The 26,502-nt window shown below is 43.0% G+C and overlaps 1 protein-coding gene across 2 annotated transcripts in view; it reads left to right on the plus strand.

Moving 5' to 3' along the window:
• The window catches only part of NRCAM (neuronal cell adhesion molecule), a 121,164-nt gene that overhangs the window by 66,030 nt on the left and 28,632 nt on the right, over positions 1 to 26,502 (plus strand). The window contains exons 20-23 of one of the 2 annotated variants that reach the window (XM_065412605.1): positions 10,482 to 10,686; positions 10,939 to 11,061; positions 14,857 to 15,033; positions 16,246 to 16,281. In XM_065412605.1, the coding sequence (XP_065268677.1) occupies positions 10,482 to 10,686; positions 10,939 to 11,061; positions 14,857 to 15,033; positions 16,246 to 16,281 (541 nt within the window). The remainder of the gene's footprint in view (positions 1 to 10,481; positions 10,687 to 10,938; positions 11,062 to 14,856; positions 15,034 to 16,245; positions 16,282 to 26,502) is intronic. The other variant, XM_065412614.1, reaches the window with a different exon arrangement.

Consider the following 26,502-nt stretch of genomic DNA (forward strand, 5'->3'; position numbering starts at 1 on the left):
GCTGCTATTGTTAAAGTCCAATTCTGTTTCATAGAAGCAACCCAAGACAAACACACAGTGACGGGGCAAGGCCAGATGGCTATAGAAAAGTAGTGGGAGATAGATATATTAGCCCCAGGTTAAACAAATCCCTGGTACCAGGATAAGTAAATGGCAGCTGCTCCAGGTCAATTAAGACACCTGGGGCGAATTAAGAGCTTTCCAGAAGGCAGGGAAGACAGCTAGGTTGATTGGGACACCTGAAGCCAATCAGGGGCTGGCTGAAACTAGTTAAAAGCCTCCCAGTTAGTCAGGTGGGCATGCATGTCAGGTGCTGTAGGAGGAAGTTGTGCTGTTAGAGAGACTGAGCAGTACATACCATATCAGGCACAAGGAAGGAGGCCCTGAGATAAGGGTGAAGTGGAGCTTGAGGAAGTGGGGGCTGCTGTGGGGAAGTAGCCCAGGGAATTGAACATGTCCTGTTCCTAAAAGGTCAGCTACCATAGCTGATACTATTAGGGTCCCTGGGCTGAGACTGGGAGACAACAGAGACTGTGCAAGGGAGGATAGCTTCTCCTCACTTCCCTCGCTGGCTTATGATGAAAATGGCTCAGTAGACTGTGACCCTTGTCTCTAGAGAGAGAAGGGTTAAGTGGAGGGTCACAGTGAACCTCTGAGGCTAGCGAAATCCGTCAGGAAACGCAGGACCCACGGAGACAAGGACAACACACAATAGGGAAGAGAAAAGAACAGCAAAGATAGAATATGCAGCTTATGTCTCTCGTGTTGACTCTCATTTGCATCCTCTTTGCTGGAGAACACAGGCACAATATGTGGTGTAACCAGCCACTCTGAGACCTGACAAACTTGTATCAGCATTGGGCTGTTTAGGCATTGCTTTTAGCTGTCTTTCTGGTCACAAGCTTACAGCAGTGTTGCACAATATAGTCTTTGCTGGCTAAGAGACTCCCGTTAGACAAAAATCAATAGGAGAAGGATAGGAAAGAGGAGAAATAAAGTGGGGAAGTAAAAGGACAAACAAGGGACGAAGTAACAGTCTCACATCCCAGGTGGTGTTCAGGATTCAGCCAAAACCAGTGGAGGTGGTGATGTCATCTGGGTCTCTCTCTCCAGCCTGGGCTGATCAGAACATCTCTCAGGATCAGGATGACAAAGGCCCAAAAGTGTAACAGTAGATCCCGGGTCTCCCAGGAGCTGTAGGAGTGGCAGCCATGATGGTGAAGCTTACTCCTTTCCTTTTTTCATTCAGTAATTGTTGCATTTGCTTTGATTTTTCTCCCCTAAGTCTTTTTTAAGGACACCAAAAGTGAGTGATGAGCAGACTAGCCTGTCCCCTCATTATTTTGTCATAAGAACATAAGAACATAAGAAAGGCCGTACTGGGTCAGACCAAAGGTCCATCTAGCCCAGTATCTGTCTACCGACAGTGGCCAATGCCAGGTGCCCCAGAGGGAGTGAACCTAACAGGCAATGATCAAGTGATCTCTCTCCTGCCATCCATCTCCATCCTCTGACGAACAGAGGCTAGGGACACCATTCTTACCCATCCTGGCTAATAGCCATTTATGGACTTAGCCACCATGAATTTATCCAGTCCCCTTTTAAACATTGTTATAGTCCTAGCCTTCACAGCCTCCTCAGGTAAGGAGTTCCACAAGTTGACTGTGCGCTGCGTGAAGAAGAACTTCCTTTTATTTGTTTTAAACCTGCTGCCTATTAATTTCTTTTGGTGACCCCTAGTTCTTGTATTATGGGAATAAGTAAATAACTTTTCCTTATCCACTTTCTCAACATCACTCATGATTTTATATACCTCTATCATGTCCCCCCTTAGTCTTCTCTTTTCCAAACTGAAGAGTCCTAGCCTCTTTAATCTTTCCTCATATGGGACCCTCTCTAAACCCTTAATCATTTTAGTTGCTCTTTTCTGAACCTTTTCTAGTGCTAGAATATCTTTTTTGAGGTGAGGAGACCACATCTGTACACAGTATTCGAGATGTGGGCGAACCATGGATTTATATAAGGGCAATAATATATTCTCAGTCTTATTCTCTATCCCCTTTTTAATGATTCCTAACATCCTGTTTGCTTTTTTGACCGCCTCTGCACACTGCGTGGACATCTTTAGAGAACTATCCACGATGACGCCAAGATCTTTTTCCTGACTCGTTGTAGCTAAATTAGCCCCCATCATGTTGTATGTATAGTTGGGGTTATTTTTTCCAGTGTGCATTACTTTACATTTATCCACATTAAATTTCATTTGCCATTTTGTTGCCCAATCACTTAGTTTTGTGAGATCTTTTTGAAGTTCTTCACAATCTGCTTTGGTCTTAACTATCTTGAGTAGTTTAGTATCATCTGCAAACTTTGCCACCTCACTGTTTACCCCTTTCTCCAGATCATTTATGAATAAATTGAATAGGATAGGTCCTAGGACTGACCCTTGGGGAACACCACTAGTTACCCCTCTCCATTCTGAGAATTTACCATTAATTCCTACCCTTTGTTCCCTGTCCTTTAACCAGTTCTCAATCCATGAAAGGACCTTCCCTTTTATCCCATGACAGCTTAATTTACATAAGAGCCTTTGGTGAGGGACCTTGTCAAAGGCTTTCTGGAAATCTAAGTACACTATGTCCACCGGATCCCCCTTGTCCACATGTTTGTTGACCCCTTCAAAGAACTCTAATAGATTAGTAAGACACGATTTCCCTTTACAGAAACCATGTTGACTATTGCTCAAGAGTTTATGTTTTTCTATGTGTCTGACAATTTTGTTCTTTACTATTGTTTCAACTAATTTGCCCGGTACCGACGTTAGACTTACCGGTCTGTAATTGCCGGGATCACCCCTAGAGCCCTTTTTAAATATTGGCGTTACATTAGCTAACTTCCAGTCATTGGGTACCGAAGCCGATTTAAAGGACAGGTTACAAACCTTAGTTAATAGTTCCGCAACTTCACATTTGAGTTCTTTCAGAACTCTTGGGTGAATGCCATCTGGTCCCGGTGACTTGTTAATGTTGAGTTTATCAATTAATTCCAAAACCTCCTCTAGTGATACTTCAATCTGTGACAGTTCCTCAGATTTGTCACCTACAAAAGCCAGCTCAGGTTTGGGAATCTCCCTAACATCCTCAGCCGTGAAGACTGAAGCAAAGAATCCATTTAGTTTCTCCGCAATTACTTTATCATCTTTAAGCGCTCCTTTTGTATTTTCATCGTCAAGGGGCCCCACTGGTTGTTTAGCAGGCTTCCTGCTTCTGATGTACTTAAAAAACATTTTGTTATTTCCTTTGGAGTTTTTGGCTAGCCGTTCTTCAAACTCCTCTTTGGCTTTTCTTATTACACTCTTGCACTTAAGTTGGCAGTGTTTGTGCTCCTTTCTATTTGCCTCACTAGGATTTGACTTCCACTTTTTAAAGGAAGTCTTTTTATCTCTCACTGCTTCTTTTACATGGTTGTTAAGCCACGGTGGCTCTTTTTTAGTTCTTTTACTGTTTTTCTTAATTTGGGGTATACATTGAAGTTGAGCCTCTATTATGGTGTCTTTAAAAAGGGCCCACGCAACTTGCAGGGATTTCACTTTAGTCACTGAACCTTTTAACTTTTGTCTAACTAACCCCCTCATTTTTGTATAGTTCCCCCTTTTGAAATTAAAGGCCACAGTGTTGGACAGTTGAGGTGTTCTTCCCACCACAGGGATGTTGAATGCTATTGTATTATGGTCACTATTTCCAAGCGGTCCCGCTATAGTTACCTCTTGGACCAGCTCCTGCGCTCCACTCAGGATTAAATCTAGAGTCACCTCTCCCCTTGTGGGTTCCCATACCAGCTGCTCCATGAAGCAGTCATTTAAAGTATCGAGAAATTTTATCTCTGCATTTCGTCCTGAAGTGAAATGTTCCCAGTCAATATGGGGATAATTGAAATCCCCCACTATTATTGGGTTCTTAATTTTGATAGCCTCTCTAATTTCCCTTAGCATTTCATCATCACTATTACTGTCCTGGTCAGGTGGTCGATAATAGATCCCTAATGTTATATTTTTACTAGAGCATGAAATTTCTATCCATAGAGACTCTATGGAACCTGTGGATTCGCTTAAGATTTTTACTTCATTTGAATCTACACTTTCTTTAACATATAGTGCCACTCCTCCCCCTGCACGGCCTGTTCTGTCCTTCCGATATATTTTGTACCCCGGAATGATTGTGTCCCATTGATTGCTCTCAGTCCACCAGGTTTCTGTGATGCCTATTATATCTATATCCTCCTTTATCACAAGGCACTCTAGTTCACCCATCTTATTATTTAGACTTCTGGCATTTGTGTACAAGCACTTTAAAAACTTGTCCCTGTTTATTAGCCTGTCTTTTTCTGATGTGCCAGATTCTTTTTTATGTGGCTGTTTATCATCTGATCCGGCCCTTACATTATACTTTTCAGTCCTCTGCTCCTGACTATAACCTGGAGATTCTCTATCATCAGACTCTCCCCTAAGGGAAGTCTGTGTCCGAGCCACACGCTCCTCTGCAGCAGTCGGCTTTCCCCCATCTCCCCATGTCCAGCAATTAAAGCTAGTTTCTGACACGCCAATTTTGGTTATTTTTCAAGTAAATGCAGACATGTATTCCAACTACGAGTGTGCGCGCCCCGTGTCTACTGGCCACCAATGTCTTACCGATACCAGTAGCCCCCTTGGGCTCAGTGGTAAGCTCCTTTGTCCAAGTCAAAACCAAGATTGCCTACTCGTGTGACTTTGGGGGCTGCAGATCAGCCGCAAGTCCAGACGCCCATGGTTCCCTTTCCTGTGGAGCCACCAGAGTTTCCCCATCTGGAGATGCTACCTCAGGAGCGACACATCTGTGGCTCAGCCAACAGCCTCGTCCTTGTCCCCAGACAATGTGGTGCTGCCTGGTTCATCCTCCCCTTCCATCCCGGAGGGCTTCAAGGCATACCAGTACCTTTTACGCCGTGTGGCTGCATTCCTTGGTATTCAAGCAGAGTTTCTCCAGGAGAATACCCATAAACTCATGGACATTTTCCAGCCCTCTGTCCCTGAAAGGGTGGCCCTTCCAATTAACGAGGCGGCCTTCGAGCCTGCAAGAGCTTTTTGGGGTACACTGACCTCAGTACTGCCAGTGGCCAAGCGTTTGGAGAAGTGCTGTTTTATGCCTGTTCAGGGATGCATGTGGTTCTGTTCCCATCTGGCCTAGAACTCCCTGGTGGTCATGGCGGTGAATGACAGCCCAGCAGGGCAGATTCAAGTCCACTCCCAAGGACAGAGACTCTAAGCGCCTGGACCTTTTGGGAAGAAAGATATACATCTCCTCTTCACTATAGATGAGGATCACAAACAAGCAAGCTTTGCTGGCTGAATATGACTTTCTTAATTAGTCAGCTATGGCCAAATTTGAGGAGCAATTGCCCAAGGCTTCAAAAGAGGAGTTTCGGGCATTTGTCTTTGAGGGCTGCTTGGTGGCCAAAACATCTCTGCAATCCACCCTTGATGTTGCAGACATTTCAGCCAGGGGCAATAACCATGAAGAGGACTTCCTGGCTCCAAAACTTGGGGATCGCTCTGGATATCCAGTAAGCAATTGAGGTCTTGCCTTTTGATGGCTGAACCTTGTTTTCGGACAAGACTGATGAAACCCTGCATTCCTTTAAGGATTTGAGGACTACTTTAAGGTATTTGGGGGTGTTTGTGCTACCCTCACAGAGACTCCACTGCGGGACACAGCAACAACAGCTGTACAGGCTGCAGCATCCGTTTGTGCAGCCCTTCCCCCTCGAAACAGCAAGATTACTCCAGGAAGAGGGACAAGTCTCATAAGAGGAAGCACTCGGTCTTGAGTGCCCTCCTTTGGCGCATGCTAAGTAGACATTTTGACTTGTTGGACCAGAGCACTGTTCCAGTTGTTCTTCCTCCCTTGTCATCCCCCCATTCCTTTGAGGACATGCTGGCCCATTTTTACAATGCCTGGGTCTTGATTACCTCTGACAGTGGGGTCCTAGACACTGTCAGATCGGGCTGTGCCATCCAGTTCTTCTCCAAGCCCACTCGCCACCCCCCTTCCCCATCCTTCTTCAGGGACCCCCTCTCATGAGACACTGCTCTTTGAGCAGGTCAGCTCTCTGCTAGCATTGGGAGCGGTGGAGGAGGTATCCTGCCTGCTTTGTCTCAGAACAACTGGTTCACTGCTCTGGACCTTCAAGATGCTTACTTTCATGTGACCATTCTGCCGAATCACAAGAAGTTTCTTCACTTCATGGTAGGAGACTGACAGTTTCAGTGCACAGTGCTTCCGTTTGGCCTCTCTTCTCCGCCCCCCCAAGTCTTAACCAAATGCATGGCCATAGTCATGGAAGAAAATCCATATTTTCCCCTACCTCAGCGACTGGCTGCTGAAGGATGGCTCCAGAAAGGAGGTTCTTGCCCATATTGATACCGTGCTATGTTTACTCAACCTCTTTGGACTCATTTAAAACACCGTGAAGTCAGCCTTGGCTCCCGCTCAGCAAATAGAGTTCATTGGGCCCTGCTAGATTCCACGAGGTTAAGGACATTTCTGCTGACCAACCGCTTCCAGGCAATTCGACAGATGTGTCTTGATCTGCAATCACAACCGTTTACAACAGTCGGCAAGTGTCTGAGCCTGTTGGGCCAGGTGGTACAACTCACCAGGTTGTGTGTTTGCCCTCTTCAGATGTGGCTCAGGATGGTTTACTGCCCTGCCCTGCATTCTCTGGACAGGTTGGTTCACCTTCCTCCATCATTCCTGGAGTCCCTGTGCTGGTGGGAGTCCCCATGCAATGTGTGCAAGGCATCCCCTTCACTTAGCCCTCTCCGACCAAGTCACCGGCTACCAACGCATCCCTTCTGGGTTGGGGGAGCATCTGGACATGTTGAGGGTGCAGCCTTTGGTTGGGACAGGAGGTCTTGCTCCACATCAATGTGCTGGAGCTTTGGGCCATCCACAATGTATGTCGTGCCTTCTGGGACCATATCAGATGTTCAGTGGTTCACATACTCACAGATGATACCACCACAACTTACTGTGTGAACAAACAAGGGGGAGCTCGCTCCAGATCACTCTGCCTGGAGGTGATCAACCTGTGCCAGTTCTACATTGAAGAAGAAATCACCCCAATAGATGTCTATTTACCAGGGATCCAGAACCACCTCGCATATCATCTCAGCAGGTTTTTCTCCCCGAGCTACAAATGGTCTCTGAAGGCGGAGGCCCTTTGGATGGTTTTCACAATGTGGGGCATCCCCACGATCAACCTCTTTGCAGTGAGGGAAAACAGGAAGTGTCACCTATTCTGCTCTTGAAGGGGCTCAGCCTGGGCTCCCTCTCCGATGCTTTGCACTACAGCTGGCAGTCGACGCTGCTGTACTCATTCCCCAGGTCATTGCCAAGCTCAAGGTGGATCGAGCCAGGCTCATCCTGATCACCCCATCATGGCTGAGACAGTGCTGATTTTGGGACCTCCTCACTCTGTCAGTTCAGCATCCCATGCCACTTCCTTTCTTTCCCAACCTTCTCACACAGGACTGCAGCTGCACCTTGCATCCGGCGATCAGCCTCTTGCACCTTATGGTGTGGCTGCTGCATGACTGAACAAGGAGGAAAAATGTTGCTCGGAGGTTGTCTAACAGGTCCTACTTAACAGTAGGAAGCCTTCCACTAGAATAGTCTACTTGGCGAAGTGGAAGAGGTTTTCCATGTGGTCCTTGGCCCGTGGAGCCATCCAGCAGAGACTTCCATCAAGGACATATTGGAGTACCTGCTACACCTTCAGGAATCTGGTTTAGCACTCAGTTCTCTAAGAGTGCACTTGGCAGCAATATTGGCATTTCATCCACCTCTCCAAGGAAAATTGATTTTCTCCAATGCCATGGTGATGAGATTTCTGAAAGGACTTCTCCACCTGCATCATCCAGTACTAGAGCCAGTTGTGGGACCTGAACACAGTTTTAGCAGCTCTACTGGGGCCTCCATTCAAGCCCCTTGCTTCCTATCCACTGCCTTTCCTGTCTCAGAAAACAGCATTCTTGATGGCCATTACCTCTGCCAGGAGGGTGGGTGAGTTGCTGGCCCTAATGGCAGGGTCTCCTTACATGCAATTCTCCAAGTATAAGGTTATGCTCTGTCCACATCCCAAGTTTGTATGCCAGGTGGTCTCTCAGTTTCAATTGAACCAGGCGGTATATTTGCCTGTATTTTTCCCTAAGCTGCATTCCTCCCCTGAGGAGCAATGCCTCCATACGTTAGATGTTAGATGCTGTCTAGCCTTTTATCTGACCAGGACCGAACAATTTCGTGCTTTGCCTGGCCTGTTTTGTATTCTATTTGGACTGCATGAAGGGACAAGCAATCTCTTTGCAGACCATCTCTAGATGGATAATGTCTTGTATCAAGACTGCATATGAGATAGCATCAGCTACGCCTCCTCAACAGATATGGGCATGTTCGACTAGAGCACAGGCAATGTCGGTAGCATTACTCAATGACATTTCCATATTGGACATTTGTAGGGTGGCCTCAGGGGCATCCATACATACACTTACGGATCATTACGCGATCACTGCTTCTTCCAGAGCAGACACTAATGTCAGAAGAGCGGTCCTGTGATCCTTACTCAGATAGACTCCGAGCCCCACCTCCAGGTGGGGGTACTGCTCACTGGTCACCTAGTTGAAATACACGTCTACATCTACTCGAAGAATAATAATTGGTTACTTACTGTAATTGGGTTCTTTGAGATGTGATGCAGATGTATATTCCACAACCCACCCTCCGTCCCCTGTGCTTCAGAGTCTTCCCTGGATGTTCAGTGTGAAGGAACTGAGAGCGATTGAGGCAGTGCTGCCTTATATAGGGGAGGGACTGCAGACACAAGGCGTGAGCACCACCCCTTTACGGTTACTGGTAGGCAAAAGTCTCCAGCTCTGGCACATGGGGCGCGCACACCTAGTTGGAATACACGTCTCCATCACATCTCAAAGAACCACAGTTCCAGACCCAGTAAGTAGCCATTTCTTCATTGATTTCTGGTCCCACACGTCTCTTGTTTATCGGACATGATCTTAACAAAGTCTTGAGTAATATCAACAAGCCTTTTTGTTAAGGCTAATTCAGTCTTTCTTTCTCCTTTTTGCACCCTTTTCCATCAACATTTGTCATATGTGATTGGAACCATTTGTAAACTTTTGTCAGTGTTCCCACAGTTGGTTCACAATAGGGGTATATTTGTTGGGTGATTTATTACAACTGGGGGCTACCTTCTGCCAGGTCTGCTGCCTTTCCATTGGCTGGACATGGGGGAATGGACTCACTGGTTAGTTGTTATACTTAGTATAATATTGGTGCTGTTATTTAGGATGCTGCAGTCTGACTAATTGCCCATTTTGGGATCAGGAAGGAATTTTTTCCCACTGGACCAAATTGGTAAGAGGGTCTGGTCTGGTGGGTTTCTTTGCCTTCCTTGCAACATCATGGAGGCTATAGCATTAAGACTTTAAAAGGCTTAACATTAGGAAAGTAAGACTGCTTAGCTTGCCACAACTCGTGGCTGGTTTCCAATGTGGATAAGGATAAAAGGGTCCAGATCCAAGGGGTAAATGAGACCTGGGATTGTGGTGGTGGACCATTCGCCAATTGGAAAAAGGGGAGACCTGAAGTCCTTCCTTGGGAGCCTCTTACCCCTCCATGTTGGGGAGGTGGAGAGGATTCAAAAATGAGCTGAGTCCTAGGGATGAGCCTAGTTATTAGTTCTGTGGTGGGAGTTCTGAACACCACAGTGTTAAATGCTTGGTATGAGTGCACGGGAGGCAGGGCACATAATGCCCCTCATCACTGTTAAATAAAATGGCTGTCTGCTTAAAATTCATCCCAAGTGTCTGTTCATTCACTTTCATGTATCTATCCCTTATTAAAGAGGGTTAAGCATTCAGAAGCAAGAGAACATGAATTGATGTGAAGAAAGAACAGCCTCTACAAGAGCTCAGGGGGAAAGTTCCTTTTTAAAAAAAATTATTTATATGTAAAATGAACTGCAAAAGAAGATTCATTGGTTATCCTCAGCCTGTCTCAGACTGAGACCCAGATCCTGCAGTGAGATGAAGGCAGGCAGACTCCTGCACCTGTGTGGATTTCGTTGCAGGACTGGATTGTAGGTCTCCTTTGATGATTTGCCTATCACTCCAGACTAGAAAAATCCCTTGTGTCCTTCACACACACACATGTCTGCAAGATTCTGAAAGTCACAGTCTGTTCCTTGGTCTGCTTCTGGGACAGTGCAACTATGCACTGCCCCTTACATGGAGCTTGCTGAAAAGCCACTCTCTAGTCCTAAGTAACCACCTTTTAAAATGTAGTTAGGTATTCATGAAAAAAATCATAGCTACCAGTTTGCAAAACTGGAACACCAAAATACTCACTACAATTTTTTTTTTTAATGCGTAGATTTACTACTGGAAAGTACAGAGTTTATCTAAAAGAAGGCGGCGGCATGTGGAGAAAAAGATTCTGACATTCAGTGGAAACAAGACACATGGAATGTTGCCAGGACTGGAGCCTTATAGTTCTTACAAGCTGAATGTTAGAGTTGTTAATGGTAAAGGGGAAGGACCAGCAAGCCCTGACAAATTATTTAAGACTCCTGAAGGAGGTATGAAATGAGGAAATTAAGGTATAAAACTAAGCTTAGTAAGTTCAAAAATAGCATGTTGTAATTTTAAACTTTCTTGGGTAGTTGAAAGAAATAAAATTGGGGGTTTATATTAGGCACGATATTAAACATTATGTTTGTATGTACAAAAGTGAAAGCAAATGTAAGGGTGATACAGAAGTTATGCCATAGTATTTTATAAGACATTCTAGTGCCATATACTTAGCATTTACCATATATTCTTCTTACAAGTTCCTGGCTCACCTTCCTTTTTGAAGATTACTAATCCAACACTGGACTCTCTCACTTTGGAATGGGGTCCACCTACTCACCCAAATGGTGTTTTGATAGCGTATACACTAAAGTTTCAACCAAGTAAGTAAATAATGGTAAAATCAAAAACCTGTCTCAGACCACCTGCCTGCTGAATACTAATTTATATCCTTAATTCAGTAGTTTTTTCACAATTTACAACAACTATGTGGTATACCTTCTATAAATTAAAAATAAATCATACCGAATGTTATATTTGTTAAAATATGGTAAAGGTTGATCTACATTGACAATGGTCGCAATTGAAAGAGTTCATCCTCTGGGCTACAACTGTGGGATTTTTTATTTTTTATTTGTTTGTACTTCTCTACAATGAATTGATCCATGCTTCATCAAATGCAAGTAAAAGCTGATGTGTAATTGTCAGCTAAACAATAAACAAGTCATGGAATACCCTCTCAATCTAGACTGGAAAGCCACTAACCTGTCCTCCTTCAGATCCCCACTTCTACCATGATGTCTACAGTAAATAGCCAACTGATAATGGTTAGGCAGGTAGCTGGTGTTATCAAGATTTTGGTTTTATTTACATCTTAGAACTAAACCCCTCAAAACTCCAAAAACTTTTGAATGAATCAAATCCAACTAATTGTCCTCCCTCCTGCATTCCTTCCATTTATTTGTCTCATCTACTTCAAATGTTTCTTCTTAAATTAGATGTTAAGTTCTTTGTGGCAGGAACCATTTCTTTATATGTACAATATGTCCTTGACCCTGACTTGGGCTCCTGGAAGCAATGTAATTCTTAGAAATGATAGCAGAAATACAGTATTGTTACTCTAATAAATACAGTTGAGCTCTCTGCTATGATCATGATAAATATCTGACATGTAGCATATATCATACACTTGGATCCCTTTATAAAACTTACTAACTGATTTTTACATCGAATATATAGTAATCATTTCATCCACCACTGGAGATCAGAGAGCTCTGTGATAAAATGTAACAACAATGGTTCAACAGAACACAGTATCATTACACAACACTTCTGGGATAGAAAGTACTCTCCCCAGTTGATATGTGTGGGGAATGTAGGTAGGCAGAATATAATTTTGCAAAAATTGTCAGATTTATCATGACTACAAATGGTCTGGAATTGTTTCATATATTTTCTGAAAGACTGAGTCCCTAAGAGTCATCTTGTTTGTCTTTCAAGTACAGTTGAAAAGTAACGACCACCTTTACCATGTGCGTACAAACCAGATGGGACAGCATGGCCGGCGTCTGTGACTTGAGGCGGGGTGCCGGGAGAGCATGCCCGCAATGATTTGACTGTGGCACTGGCTACTGCGGAGAGGCAAAGGAGCCTTGGCCCTGAGAGGGAAGAGCGGGAGCTGGGTGCCCTCCTCAGGCAAAGCAGCCAGCGGTGCCTTTGCATAAAAATATAGTTCTATGGGTGGCCACCTCTGCTTGGCAAGAGATAAATAGGAGAGTGGAGGGAGAAACCTATACAGCAGGGGGCAGCACCCATGACCCCACCCTGCCCTGGGGCAGAATGCAGACCCCAGCAGAGGGGCACCTTGATGATGATCCAGCGCTCCCCTGAGCAAGGAGGTGGCCTGGTTAGAAGCCAGGGGTGGGAAAGGCTGACCTATTCAAACTGGTGGCAGCAGCAACGAGCTCCTCAGTGGGGGCCTGCAGGTTGTGACTGGCCAGGACTTCTGGTGCAGGGCAGGCTGTTCTGGGCAAGCCAAGTGATTTCAGGCTCTGATTAAGGGGGGACTGGAAGGGGCTGAGGCCAGGGCCGGCGCTTCCACTGGGCGACCCTAGGCAGTTGCCTAGGGCAGCAGGATTTGGGGGGCGGCATTTTGCCGCCCTCGGCGGAAATTCGGCGGCGGGGGGTCCTTCTGCTCCGGGTCTTCAGTGGAAATTCGGCGGCGGGTCCTTCACTCGTTCCGGGACTCGCCGCCAAAGTGCCCCAAAGACGCGGAGCGGAAGGACCCCCACCGCCGAATGCTCAGAGGAGGAGCGCTGCCGCCTAGGGCGGAAAAACCCTGGCGCCGCTCCTGCCTGAGGCAGTGCCGCTGGGAGGCAGTGGTGCCCTGCCCCCCTCGTGAACTGTCAATGGAGGGAGACTGGGGGCCCCCACGGCTGGGATGGGGCCCCCACGGCTGGGATTGTGCCACGGATCACCCCACATGGCTGCATGAAGCTCCGGCAGCCAGAGAAGATGGTCAGTTCTACCTTTGGAGCTGTGAGACTATGATGGAGGGGCCCTGACCCCCCTACCTCCCAAGCATGGAGATCAGAAGGAGGGCCTGGCGGGAGGTGGTGGGGGTTACAGCAACTGGCATAAGTTCTTCTTGTGCCCGCGCTTGGTCTGCAGGGCAGCCCACGTGGCCATCTCAAACACCTTGTGCACCCCATCCTTCCTACTGGCTGAGTACTCCAGGTGGCCGAAGGTGTATTTAATTCATTATCAATGTGAAGGGAAGACTTCCACCTGCTGCATCACAAACACTCCTTCATGTAGAGCTGGAGTTTTCTTTGCTGGTATCTCCTAGAGCAACTGCCTACGCCTGATCCTGCATAGCTGGTGTAATATGAAAAGATGTCTGTATTGAGGAGCTCTAGCTGCAGGTTCATCTGAGTGGTTTTTTTATTGTTTAGTTGATAATTGCACATACATACCTTTTTATTATATTTTGAAAGGAAGCATGGATCATTTTGCCAAAAAATAAAAAACCTGTTGGACCATATATAATATGCACATATGTGCATATATTTACAGTTTATGAATGTTCAAGTAAATACTGTGAATATAAAAAAAAACCTAGTGGCAACATGATGCTTGTCCTATTTGGAATGTTTTATTCACTGCATGGTAACAGTATGGGGTTCATTTGACTGTGGAGTGTGTGTGTGTGTGTGTGTGTGTGTGTGTGTGTGTGATTACAAATGTGTGTTTCAGTAATGACAGTAATGAGGACCTTTAATCACATAATCATCTACTGATATCAGAAAGTATCTTAATTTTAATTCATCTCTGAGATGGCTTCTCGCTCAGCCCTGCCCTTGGGATGCACTTGTCTCCAGCTATGCACCTAGAACCATTTGGAGCCATAAGTGCCTCCCACATAAAAAACTCCCAGCTGCCTCAATTTCTGTTCAACTGCTGCAATAGCTTGACACCAGTTAGCAATCATTTGACTATTTTTGTCCCAACATTTAGTGTGTTTTATTCTTAGGTAGGTAGTTTAGCATATTCATTAGGTTTTAGCAGTTTTTTACGATAAATTTTTCAAAAGCACATAAGTCCCATTTTCAAAAATAACACAGGTGTCCCAGTTTCATAAGTGACTTTCAAAGTGACTTACACTCCTAAGTGCCTGAAGGTCAGATTATTCAAAGGCATTTAGGCACCTAACCTACGTAGACACTTTTGAAAATCCCACTAGACAACTATCTTCATCCTTAGGCCCTTAAATACCTTTGAAAATCTGTCAAAAAGTCATTTTTCAAAATGGGGCTTAGGCTCCTAAGTCACTTAGGTGCTTTTGAAAATGTTGCCCTTAGTCTTTTTACTGGTAAAAATATCTCCCTGTCTCCCTGACATTCTCAGGAGTGAGTAAACTGCACCTTATGCCCCCTACACAGCCACACAAGCCTAGCCTCTATCCAGCATGTAGCTGATTTATCAAGTCAGATAGCAGAAGTTACAGTATTTATCATTTCTGGAATCAGAAAATGAACAGCACTGTAGAGAAATTTGAAAAGAAAGGCAGTACCTGGTATAAAATGTTTTAATTAACACAACTGTAATATAGATTGTGTTCCTAATTAGATATTCAGAGATAAACCATCTAACTCTTTATGCTTTTCTCACAATGACAGTTAACAGCACTCATGAATTAGGCCCCTTGGTAGAGATCAGAATTCCTGCAAACGAGACCAGCTTGATATTAAGTAATTTAAATTACAGCACACGATACAAGTTCTACTTTTATGCACAAACATCAGTTGGAGCTGGAAATCAAATAACTGAGGAAGCAGTAACAATTATGGATGAAGGTAAGATGGGTATGTATAAAGAAAGTCCATTTAAGTTTAAAGAATCCTACAGAAAATAATTTAATGTTTTATTTAAAATGTTAGTACTTTTTCCTTGTTGAAGCACTCTTTATTAAAAATTATCTAGCGAATACCTAGTTTTAGTGTGCACTAATATAAACTATTTAAAACAGATTTTAAAGAAAAGATGTGCAAAAATTTTCTACCACAACTGATGCTTAAAAAAATTGGTGTAAAAAGCCACCTCTGTATATCACTTTCTTTACAAGACCTAAGCTACTTGCTTTTCAGGGCTAGGCCGTGCCTTTCAAAGTTTTATGCAACTTTACATACTCTTAAGTGCCTTTCCCAGTCATCTATACTATATCTATATTATGCTTCTGGTCACAGGTACAAGACTTTGTTCTGGTTATTATCCTTCATCCAGTGATAAAGTCATGAAATGCTGCCTGCTATGGTTTGGGTAGTAGAAAATCTATAAAGTCTAAAACAATACAAATCTCTAAATCACAATAACTTATATATAGTCTAAATGTTTTCTCATGGGCCTAGTAGGAACATGGGTGTACTGTAAATGTAGTACCACAGCTAGGACCAAGACCAGTCCAGTATATGGTCACCAGTTAAAGAGTCTGGGACAGCCACATGTTAATTTAGAACTAAGAGTATTGCTTTATAAGCTTACGTTGTTTTAGGCATTTTAGATTTAGGATCTGGGACAAAATTCTTCTGTTGGGAGTGCTATCCTTTAAAATATTATGGAAATTCAATTTAAATAATTAAAATCACTGGAAATTTTGTGATGTGGCCTTTGATAATTTTGCACACCTCTAATAAATTCTGTTTTATTGCAAGCTTTAGATTTACTTGTTTCATACTTGGTAAGCTTATTGTTTGTTGGAACTGCCATAAATTGGTTGGTATGAAACCCAGTAGATCTAATAGGTGTATTCTGGTTATATCATAAAATGTAACTTTTTTTAAAAAGTGAATGTTAACAAGCATGAACAGTAAAGATTAATAAATGCATGTATATTAACTTTAGAATAATCAATCAATGTTCAACATAAGTATGTATTTAATTTCTTACTCCCTTGATCTAATATATTTCACTTAGAGCATGCTTTTATGACAATTTATATTTATATATATGTTCCCTCTGGTGTTGTATCTAATTATATAGTGTCCTATTTTTATTTTCCCCCATTAAAGCTGGTATTCTCCCTCCTGCTGTAGGTGCAGGCAAAGGTAAAATAAAACTCTGCATGATTTTGTAAGTGTGTGGATTTTTGCAGTGTTATAAATGGGGAAATTTCTGCTGGTAAGGAGAGAAAACACTGGCCTATATTTTGTTGTATTAACTATTACTTGATATTGGGGGAGCTGTTTATTTAATAGGCTGCCTTGCTGATAAAGATGCACCCTACATATTTTTCTACAAAGTTCCAGAGGAATTTGTTAGCTTTACTTCAGCAAACTCTAATTCTTTCTCTGCATTATGAAGTTGTATAGCACTCTCCTGTACATTCAGGGTCTAGGCGCGGTACTACCCTCTTACTAGCATGGGGTAAACAGGCATTCTTTCACACAAGCTCATCTACCTTATACAGGTTAGCCTTTATAGGTACGTCTGTACAGCCCACAGCAGTGAGTCTCTGAGCCCAGATCGACAGACTCAGGCTTGCGGGGCTCATGCTACAGTGCTAATAAAAGCTGTGTTGTCATTTGTGGAGGGCTGGAACCAAGCCCCAACCCTCTGCCTGAGCTTCAGAGCCTGAACTCCAGCCCAAGCACCTACACAGCTATTTTTATGCACACCTGAGTCTCTCAGCCTGGGCTCTGGGACTCAGTGCTGCTTGCTGTGTAGATGTACCCAACAACTGATATTGAAAGGACTCTGCCAAGCATAGGTGCACAAACTAGGGGTGCCGGGGATGCTCTTGCACCACCTGTTTTGAAGTTATGAAGTTCCATCAGATACAGGGTTTACAGTTTGGTTCAATGGCTTTCAGCATCTCCACTATAAAAATTGTTCCAGCACCTATGCTGCCAAGTATATGTTATCTGGGAAGAGGAACATCCTTTACTCCTGGGGGAATTCTACACCACTGTGCATGCGCAGCATTTATGTCCCCCACCGATTTTTTTGCTTCCCCGCAGAAAAATGACTTTCTGACGGGGAGCAAAGGGAAGTCACAAGAGTTGTCATGCGACTCTCCCCAGCAGTATGTTCTGGGTGCCCAGGGAAGCCGGTGGAGAGAGAAATCACTGTGCGGCAGGAGGCGGGACTGGGGAAGACCCAGCTGATGGCCCCTACCCTGTGCCAGGCTCAGCTGCTGGTCCCAGCTGGGCTTGGGAGGACGGGACTTCCTCTTCCCCTGCACAGCACCCCCAGATTTCTCCCCCGGTAGCAGGAAGCTCTGCAAACTCCCCCACCCTACCCCACTTCCTGCATGCAACACTCCTCAGCTGCAGGGGGAGGGATCCCGGTACAGGGAGCTGCTCCCCAAGCTGCCCAACCCCTGTGCATCCAGACCCCCTCATACCCAGACCCTCCTGCCGAGCCTCCCCACCCCCACACTCAGAACCCCCCCCTCCATGAGCCCCACCTCCCCTGCACCTAGATTACTCCGATGAGTCACCCACACCTAGATCCTCACCCTACCAAGCCCCAAGCAACTGCACCTGGATCCCCCACTCCCTCAGAATCTAGACCACCCCCACTGAGACCCCAACACCCGGACCCCTCTGCTGAGCTCTATCCCCCTCAACACCGAGACCCAACCACAATCACCTGGACACGTCTGCAGAGTCCGATTACAGTTGCACCCAGAGCCCCCCCAACAATCCCCTGTGCATCCAGATCCCCCCCGCACCCAAATCCACTACTGATCTGCCCACACCTAGATTGCCCCACACAGAACCCTTTCAACCCACACCTGCATTCCCCCCACTAAAGCCCTCCACACTTGGATCCTGCCTTGCTGAGCCTGCCAGCCCACACAGAGGGACAGTCCCCTTGGGTGTTCCTTGCGCTGTGTCAGGCTTGGGTGCAGCCTCACCGTTGAGACCATGTCTTGGGGGGGAGGGGAGGGAGAGGAGCTCCATAGTGATCTCCCACCTCTATGCAGCCAGTGGCCTGTGCTCCCCAATGCCGTGTTGGAGCCTCCACATTTATTTGACAAATAAAATTTGCAGAATTTTAAAATATTACGCACAGAATTTTTATGTTTTGGCGCAGAATGCCCTCAGGAGTAATCCTTGTTCTGAACCATGGTCACTTTTATCCATTTGGTCAACTTTCCTTCACTTACAAATTAAATATGGATAGGAGTTAGATTACTGACAGCACCTTAGGTGAATTTCTCTTCTGCTATATGTCTCTTCACAGAAAGAGGGCATAGAGGAGGTATCAGGTTGAACATATAGGCAACAACTTTCTTTGTCTCCTTTTTCTTCTCTTTCTCAGGCTCACAAATCTTATGACTGAGCACTCAGGGCTATTTCCTTCAATAGTTGATCTACTGCTTGAGGCACATGTTCATCTTTGGCTTTGGATTCAGCGCTATTTATTCCTTTGTGAGGTAGCTGGTCCCTTTGTCAGACACAGAATTGCCTTTGTGCAGAGTTCTTGAAGATAATACCTTCCTATTCTATGCATTTTCACACGTATAGTTCTTGTAATAGCTTTGGAAAAGGGAAGCAGTTGAGACAGTAGATAAGAGCAGAGCCCATTATGTGCATTTTCAATACGCAGCTCTAAACATTTTAATGTAGTTATGAGTCGTAAAGATGTCTATGCATTTGAGTGATTTAACTATACAGTTTACTGTGAAGACATAATTAACCCTGATGAAACATCCCTGTTTCCTAAGGAAAAGTAAGTAGATTATCAGAATCATAAATAAATATCTATGTGTGCGGTATCCTATCAAACTTTTTTATACATTTGACAATATAAAAACATTGTCCAGTGGAAAATATATCTAAAGCAGTCAGATATGTTTAACGATATCAGTCAGTGAAGAACGTACTTCAATTCTAATCCAGTATCAGGTGACTCAGACAAATTTAATTTAAAGTGTTTATACTTTGAAATCGGATTTATAAAAATGGTATCTTCTTACAACAGATGTGTTTCTGTTGTGTATACAGCTTACTTTAACAGCAGTTTCTTTTTAGTGCTTTTTTACTCCATTTATCACTGAAAGATCAACACAGCTGGGATCAAAGAAATTGGATTCTTGTTCTTCTTGGTCATCATAAACTAAGTCCCAATGAGTTCCAACCGTACAAACCCACTGAAGAAAAATAAGATTCCACATATATAACTGAGGGTCTAATTTCAACCTTACTTTAAAAAAAAAGTCTCTAGTTCTTATGATTTCAAAGAAAACTTTGAAAACATGAATCAAATATAACAGAAGCCAAGACATCCAAGTAAGTTCTCGGACAACCTGAAATGACAGCTGTGAAATGTGAGCTTCCTCTTTCATCTCAATGGGAGTTAACTCAGATAGTAATGATGATAATTGATATGTCAACGTGGTTTCCACAGCTGAGACAGCAACACTTGTTTTTTTCCTCCCATCAAGGAGGAGCTAACCCCAAGAAGCCTAGCAATGCATTGAACCCCACTGATGGAGAGCCAAGCCCCAAAAGCCCAGTAGATCATGTGATCCAGTTTTCAGCATCTGCACAGTCTTTTGAAAACACCATCTCATTTTCTCATCTCAAGAGCTTGGAAGAGTACAACTATTCGTTGTTTTTCATACTTGACCCCCTGAAGACAAGCACATGTGTGGTGCAAGTCAATGGGACAAGTCCCATGATGCCATATTCACAGAGTAGAACCACACCTTAAAATGCAGGATCAAGCAAAGCTATAATAAACTATGGATCTTTACTATTCCTCAAAATTTTTACCATAGTCTCAAAATAAATCCTCTACCTTCTGAGCCAATACTTCTCTTACTGTCTCTCCAAGCGGAAGTGAACTCTGAAATGGACTGTATACTACTGTTTCTAATATTTTAAACAACCATAGTATCCTTGTTTTCTCAGTTTCTCTTAGCTGTTGATTGCTAAACTTGAGATTCTTTAAATTACCTCTAGCTGGATTGGTCAGATCTGAATGGTAGTGCTTGTCAGGGGGAAGATAACTGCTTCAGGCATCCCAGAATTTTTTAAATCAAAACGAAGAGAAGTAATTTCTCTGCAATTTTCACATAATGTAAAATAGATATTTTAAATAGGAAAAAGAAAAAAGAAGGGTTGGGGGAAGAGATGGTTTCCTCGCCCTACTGTGAGGAGTTAGAAAGACAGAGTATTGCAGCAATTTAGAGAAAGTAAAAGGGAGAAAGAATTGTTCAGACTTAATATCCTGTACATATGAACCCCCATAACCAGATTCTCAGGGCTGGCTAGACTATTACATCAAGTAGGAAAATCCCTGGGGCCTTGGCAGAGCATAAAGAATTGAGCTCCCCTTCCCTTCAATATTTCCACTCTCAAGAATCCTTAAACAAAAATCAAACAAAACAAGGGAGAGGCAGGAGATTCAACACCCCCTTTGTCATGCAAATCTGCCTTTCCCCGAACCTGCCCAGATCACTGAAGAGGGAAACACAGTCTTCACTTAACTGGATAAATGACCCTGTCACACTCTGTTTACTTTCCAATTTAAAATTACATGATCTTTGTCTTTCCTAACCCTAAAAAACAACAAGGAGTCCAGTGGCACCTTAAAGACTAACAGATTTATTTGGGCATAAGCTTTTGTGGGTAAAAAACCTCACTTCTTCAGATGCATGGAAGAAGTGAGGTTTTTTACCCATGAAAGCTTATGCCCAAATAAATCTGTTAGTCTTTAAGGTGCCACCAGACTCCTTATTGTTTTTGTGGATACAGACTGACACGGCTACCTCCTGATACTTTCCTAGCCCTGTTCTGTTTGACCTTCTCCATTACTTCTGTTTACTCAGAATATGCAGCTCCTTATAAAGGTGATTTTTTTTTAGCAACAGCTGGTTAAAATGCATGAATCTAAAAACTGCATATATAAAACACATTTACCACATCAAATATTGGCACTTAGAAGGTAGATAACTACATAAATGTGTATTGATGCTTCTTTTGCAATCCATCAACTGGCTGGACTTGAGGCTACTGAAATAAAAGAGAAGATTATCGACTAAGAAGCTGGATGCATATACATTATTGAAGCAACCGGAAATACATCATTGTAATTACTTGACTTCAGTCCCACCTAGCACCTTCTATCATCAGGTCTTATAAATAGGTCATTAAGGAAGGGAGAGAGAATGAGATTTGTGGAACCAGCAAGATAAATACCACCAGATCATATGGGATGCACTCACAGAGAGGCACAATTATTTGCATAATCTTCAGCACTATTAGCACTAAAATACTAACACTTCTAATCAACCAAATACATTAGGATAGTATCTTATTCTCTGTATTAATCCCATATGATGATAATCATTAAAAATATTACTTTCGTTGTTGCAAAAAGATAAGGTGAGCACTGAGTTTGAAACTATCCCTTTTTAATTGTATCACTTGCATATACAATATGTAGCTGTTTGCTGTGGACTAAAAATCATTCTCAGCAGCATTCCTGTCTCCTAGTTGGTCAGCTAGACTGTTGGTTATCTCAACAGAAACATCAGCAAATTTGTGCTTGCAGGAGGAGATGAGACCACTTATTAAGGATGGTCCTGTTGTTAGGGCACTTGCCTCAGGAGACCCAAGTATGATTCCCTGCTTTCCCACAGGCTTCCTGCCTGACACTTGGCAAGTCACTTAGTTTCTCTGTGCCTCAGTTCCCCATTTGGAAAAAAATGGGGCTAATGGTATCTGAGAGGGTTCTTATGAGGAGACAATACACTAAAAATTGTGCAGTGCTCAGGTAACTGAAGACTGGAAAAGGGCAAATAACAGAAGGTAACAGAAGACTGGAAAAGGGCAAATATAGTGCCCATCTATAAAAAGGGAAATAAAAACAACCCAGGAAACTACAGACCAGTTAGTTTAACTTCTGTGCCAGGGAAGATAATGGAGCAAGTAATTAAGGAAATCATCTGCAAACACTTGGAAGGTGGTACGGTGATAGGGAACAGCCAGCATGGATTTGTAAAGAACAAATCATGTCAAACCAATCTGATAGCTTTCTTCGATAGGATAACGAGTCTTGTGGATAAGGGAGAAGCTGTGGATGTGGTATACCTAGACTTTAGTAAGGCATTTGATACGGTCTCGCATGATATTCTTATCGATAAACTAGACAAATACAATTTAGATGGGGCTACTATAAGGTGGGTGCATAACTGGCTGGATAACCGTACTCAGAGAGTTGTTATTAATGGTTCCCAATCCTGCTGGAAAGGCATAACGAGTGGGGTTCCGCAGGGGTCTGTTTTGGGACCGGCTCTGTTCAATATCTTCATTAACGACTTAGATATTGGCATAGAAAGTACGCTTATTAAGTTTGCGGATGATACCAAACTGGGAGGGATTGCAACTGCTTTGGAGGACAGGGTCATAATTCAAAATGATCTGGACAAATTGGCGAAATGGTCTGAGTTAAACAGGATGAAGTTTAACAAAGACAAATGCAAAGTGCTCCACTTAGGAAGAAAAAATCAGTTTCACACATACAGAATGGGAAGAGACTGTCTAGGAAGGAGTACGGCAGAAAGGGATCTAGGGGTTACAGTGGACCACAAGCTAAATATGAGTCAACAGTGTGATGCTGTTGCAAAAAAAGCAAACATGATTCTGGGATGTATTAACAGGTGTGTTGTGAGCAAGACACGAGAAGTCATTCTTCCGTTCTACTCTGCTCTGGTTAGGCCTCAGCTGGAGTATTGTGTCCAGTTTTGGGCACCGCATTTCAAGAAAGATGTGGAGAAATTGGAAAGGGTCCAGAGAAGAGCAACAAGAATGATTAAAGGTCTTGAGAACATGACCTATGAAGGAAGACTGAAAGAATTGGGTTTGTTTAGTTTGGAAAAGAGAAGACTGAGAGGGGACATGATAGCACTTTTCAGGTATCTAAAAGGGTGTCATAAGGAGGAGGGAGAAAACTTGTTCACCTTAGCCTCTAAGGATAGAACAAGAAGCAATGGGCTTAAACTGCAGCAAGGGAGGTCTAGGTTGGACATTAGGAAAAAGTTCCTAACTGTCAGGGTGGTTAAACACTGGAATAAATTGCCTAGGGAGGTTGTGGAATCTCCATCTCTGGAGATATTTAAGAGTAGGTTAGATAAATGTCTATCAGGGATGGTCTAGACAGTATTTGGTCCTGCCATGAGGGCAGGGGACTGGACTCGATGATCTCTCGAGGTCCCTTCCAGTCCTAGAATCTATGAATCTATGAAACTAGGATAAATATTTAAGATAGATTTCCTGCACACTCAGCCTTTTCTCCAATATGACTTGCTCTTGCTAGTTGTTTTTGCCTCAGACCCCAAATCAGGAGGTATTTAGTGTACAGAGAAGAGCACCAGTCCAGCCCGGAAAAAAAGCCATTCATGAGCCCTTAGCTCACATGTGGAGTACAGTAGTGGAATTGCCTTTACAGGAGCTTGTGAAACTATAAAAGAATGCCTGTTTTGTCAGACAGTTTGGTTTGTAAAATTAGTTATGCCTTAATTTCTTTGTTTTTCCTTCAGCTAAAACTCTATATTCAGACGCTTACCATCTCCTGTCTTGATTAGCATCCTCCTTCTCTTTGGCTTCCCTGACACCATTGTAGTCTACCTCCTTTATTCCATATAAAATGCTGCAGCTAAGATCATGTTCCCTGCTCCCTCTTTCAGTCCCTTCAGGGGGCTCCCCCTCCTCTGCTATACCAAATGCAAGCTTCTTGTCCTTGCCTTCAAGGCTCTACATAACTCTGTCGTAGTATCTTTTTGTATTACTCCCTGTCCACCGGTTCCATCAATGAGGCCAGATTCAATGCACCGTGTGTCCACTTTCTTATGAAATGTCTCCATGCTTTCCTCCATCCAGTCCCTACGTGTTGAACACCCATCAGGAGCTGGTCAACAAGGCCACTTCATTCTCCTTACTCAAATCCCCCTTGAATACTCATAATAATTGGGAGAGTAGACTAGAGAAGATAGTAATGACTTCTTGGTAATAGCATGCAATCATTGCTTCCTTGCCGTAACTTTTCATGGTTCAGAAATCCGACAAATTTCATATGAAACTAGTTAGATGTGTAACAGGAAGGTGACTTTCCTGCCGCACTCTACTAGTAGAATATCATCTCAGCAACTCACATAACATGAGAGTAGCCTAATACTTGCATCTCCTAATTCTAAAAAAGCAATGCACTCTTGAGTTTCATTGTGCAATAGCTGTCTTTTAACAAAAATTCATTTTTACACAATTCTTTGTTTGCCCTGTCAATTCATGGCAGAATCTGCTACCTGTTGTATTTTCTTGTTTTATATTCTTGAGGCTAATCCTCATCTACCTATAATTTTTCAATAGTGCTTCATAAAAGGCAGGTCTTATCAACAGGGCAATACACAGAAATAGTATGATGCAGTTGTATAGATATATTCAACATAATTTCACTCTACAGAAGTCTAGAGATGTATGTTTCCTTCTCAACCCACCACTTTCTTCATGGAGTAGTAGTGTACTACTGCAGGACTTAGGGATTTCAGGATCCATATAAAGTCATGTTTGATGGTGAGTTTGTCACATGATTGGATCATTACTGAGGGAATTCAATTAGCTATTCAGTTGAAATAAATAATGAAAAAATTATCCGCCTCAGTTTTAAAACTTTGTTGTATCTCATTACTCATCTTACCGATTGTGTAGCTATGTGTAGCTTAGCTTAGTTATCTAGCGGAACAGTGTTAGTGAATGGCTGGAAGGTTATACATGACTATACAGATTAATTAAAAACAGGGGTTATCATTGATTTTAAAAAGAGATTATGATTAGTTAGGTCCTGGTCCTCTGATCCTACAATTAGATCCAGGCAGGAGAATGTTTGTACCCAAGAGAGTTCCATTGAAACTAGTGGGGCTCCAGACAGTGCTTCCCATTGCAGGATTGGAGCCATGGTCACTGATTGATGCCAGCTATATTTTAGCATCATATCACTGCTACAGAGTGGTTAACAGAGATTAATTTGTTGGAGGTAGCTGAACAATAATCAATCAGCCTGTGTAAACTGGTTCGCTTCATAGTAATCCAGTTTCTTTGTGGAGCGAATGTACTATCAAATTACTGCTTGTACAGCACTATTGTATAGTTGCAGGGGCACAGAATTTAATGCACATTTACTCTTTCTTACTGAATAGGCATTTCTTCACAACAGTACTAAGCTTTTTTTTTTTTTAACCAGTTGGCACCGGTACAGTTTCAGAGCTCCTGCCAATTGGTTTTTATGCATTGGTGATGACTGCTGAGAAACCTCTGTTTTCAGAGCCAAAGGTTAATTGCCATTAGAGGTATGCTGACCCAGAAAGCAAAACAAAAATTTGGATAGATTTATGACAGGCTCTGGGTGTTCAACCACACAGACTCCTGGCTTTCATCACCTCAGGCTGCAGAAATCGTATTATATTATGTAACATGCAGTATCATACAGCATGAGAACATGGTGCATGAGACAGACTTTAAAAAACAAAACTCCCCAATTTTTCTAAAACTTATGGAAAATATGTCAATTAATTAAAAAAGGACAGGTATAAAATTAATGATGCTGTGTAACTGAACTCTTTATTCAAAGTACTGTCTTCAGTAAGAAAAACCTAGAAAAGAAATCTGAACAATTAGTAAGCAAGGAAGACCCTATAAAAATAACCATTTATAAGAATCAGATGAGTGTATATGTGGAGAATTTGAACATAAATCAGACAGTTGGGTTGATGTTGAACCTAAAGTACAAAGAGAATGAAGAACAGAGGCAACTTGGCCATTGTCTACAATTACGTATACAAGGAGAATTTACCGATGCCAGAGGGACTTTAATCTAGCAGTTCTAGCAGTCTAATTAGATCAAAAGCTCTCAACTGAAGTTGGAGAAGTTCAAAAAGGGAGTAAGATGCAAATTTTTAACAGGGAATGTAATTAGTGATTGGAATAGTCTGCCAAGAGATATAGTAGATTCTTTATCATTTGGAGTCTTTAAATCAAGATTATAAATCTCTAAAAGACATGGTCTAGTTCAGCCACAAGTTATAAAACTTGATCAAGGGTTTATTGGGTGAAATTCTGTGGCCTGTATATGCAGGAAGTCAAAGTAGTTGACCATAATCAACACTTCTGGCCTTAAAACCTATGAAAAAACTTACTGTTCCTTTGACACTTATTTTTAAAAAATCATTGACAACTTTGGAGAGACCAGAATATTGCAGGGAAAAAAAGAAGTACCAATTTACCCACACCCCTCCCCCCCCCCGCCAAAGAGTGCCATCC

This window comes from Emys orbicularis, chromosome 1 (genome assembly GCF_028017835.1).
Source record: "Emys orbicularis isolate rEmyOrb1 chromosome 1, rEmyOrb1.hap1, whole genome shotgun sequence".
Classification (NCBI taxonomy): Eukaryota; Metazoa; Chordata; order Testudines; family Emydidae; genus Emys; species Emys orbicularis.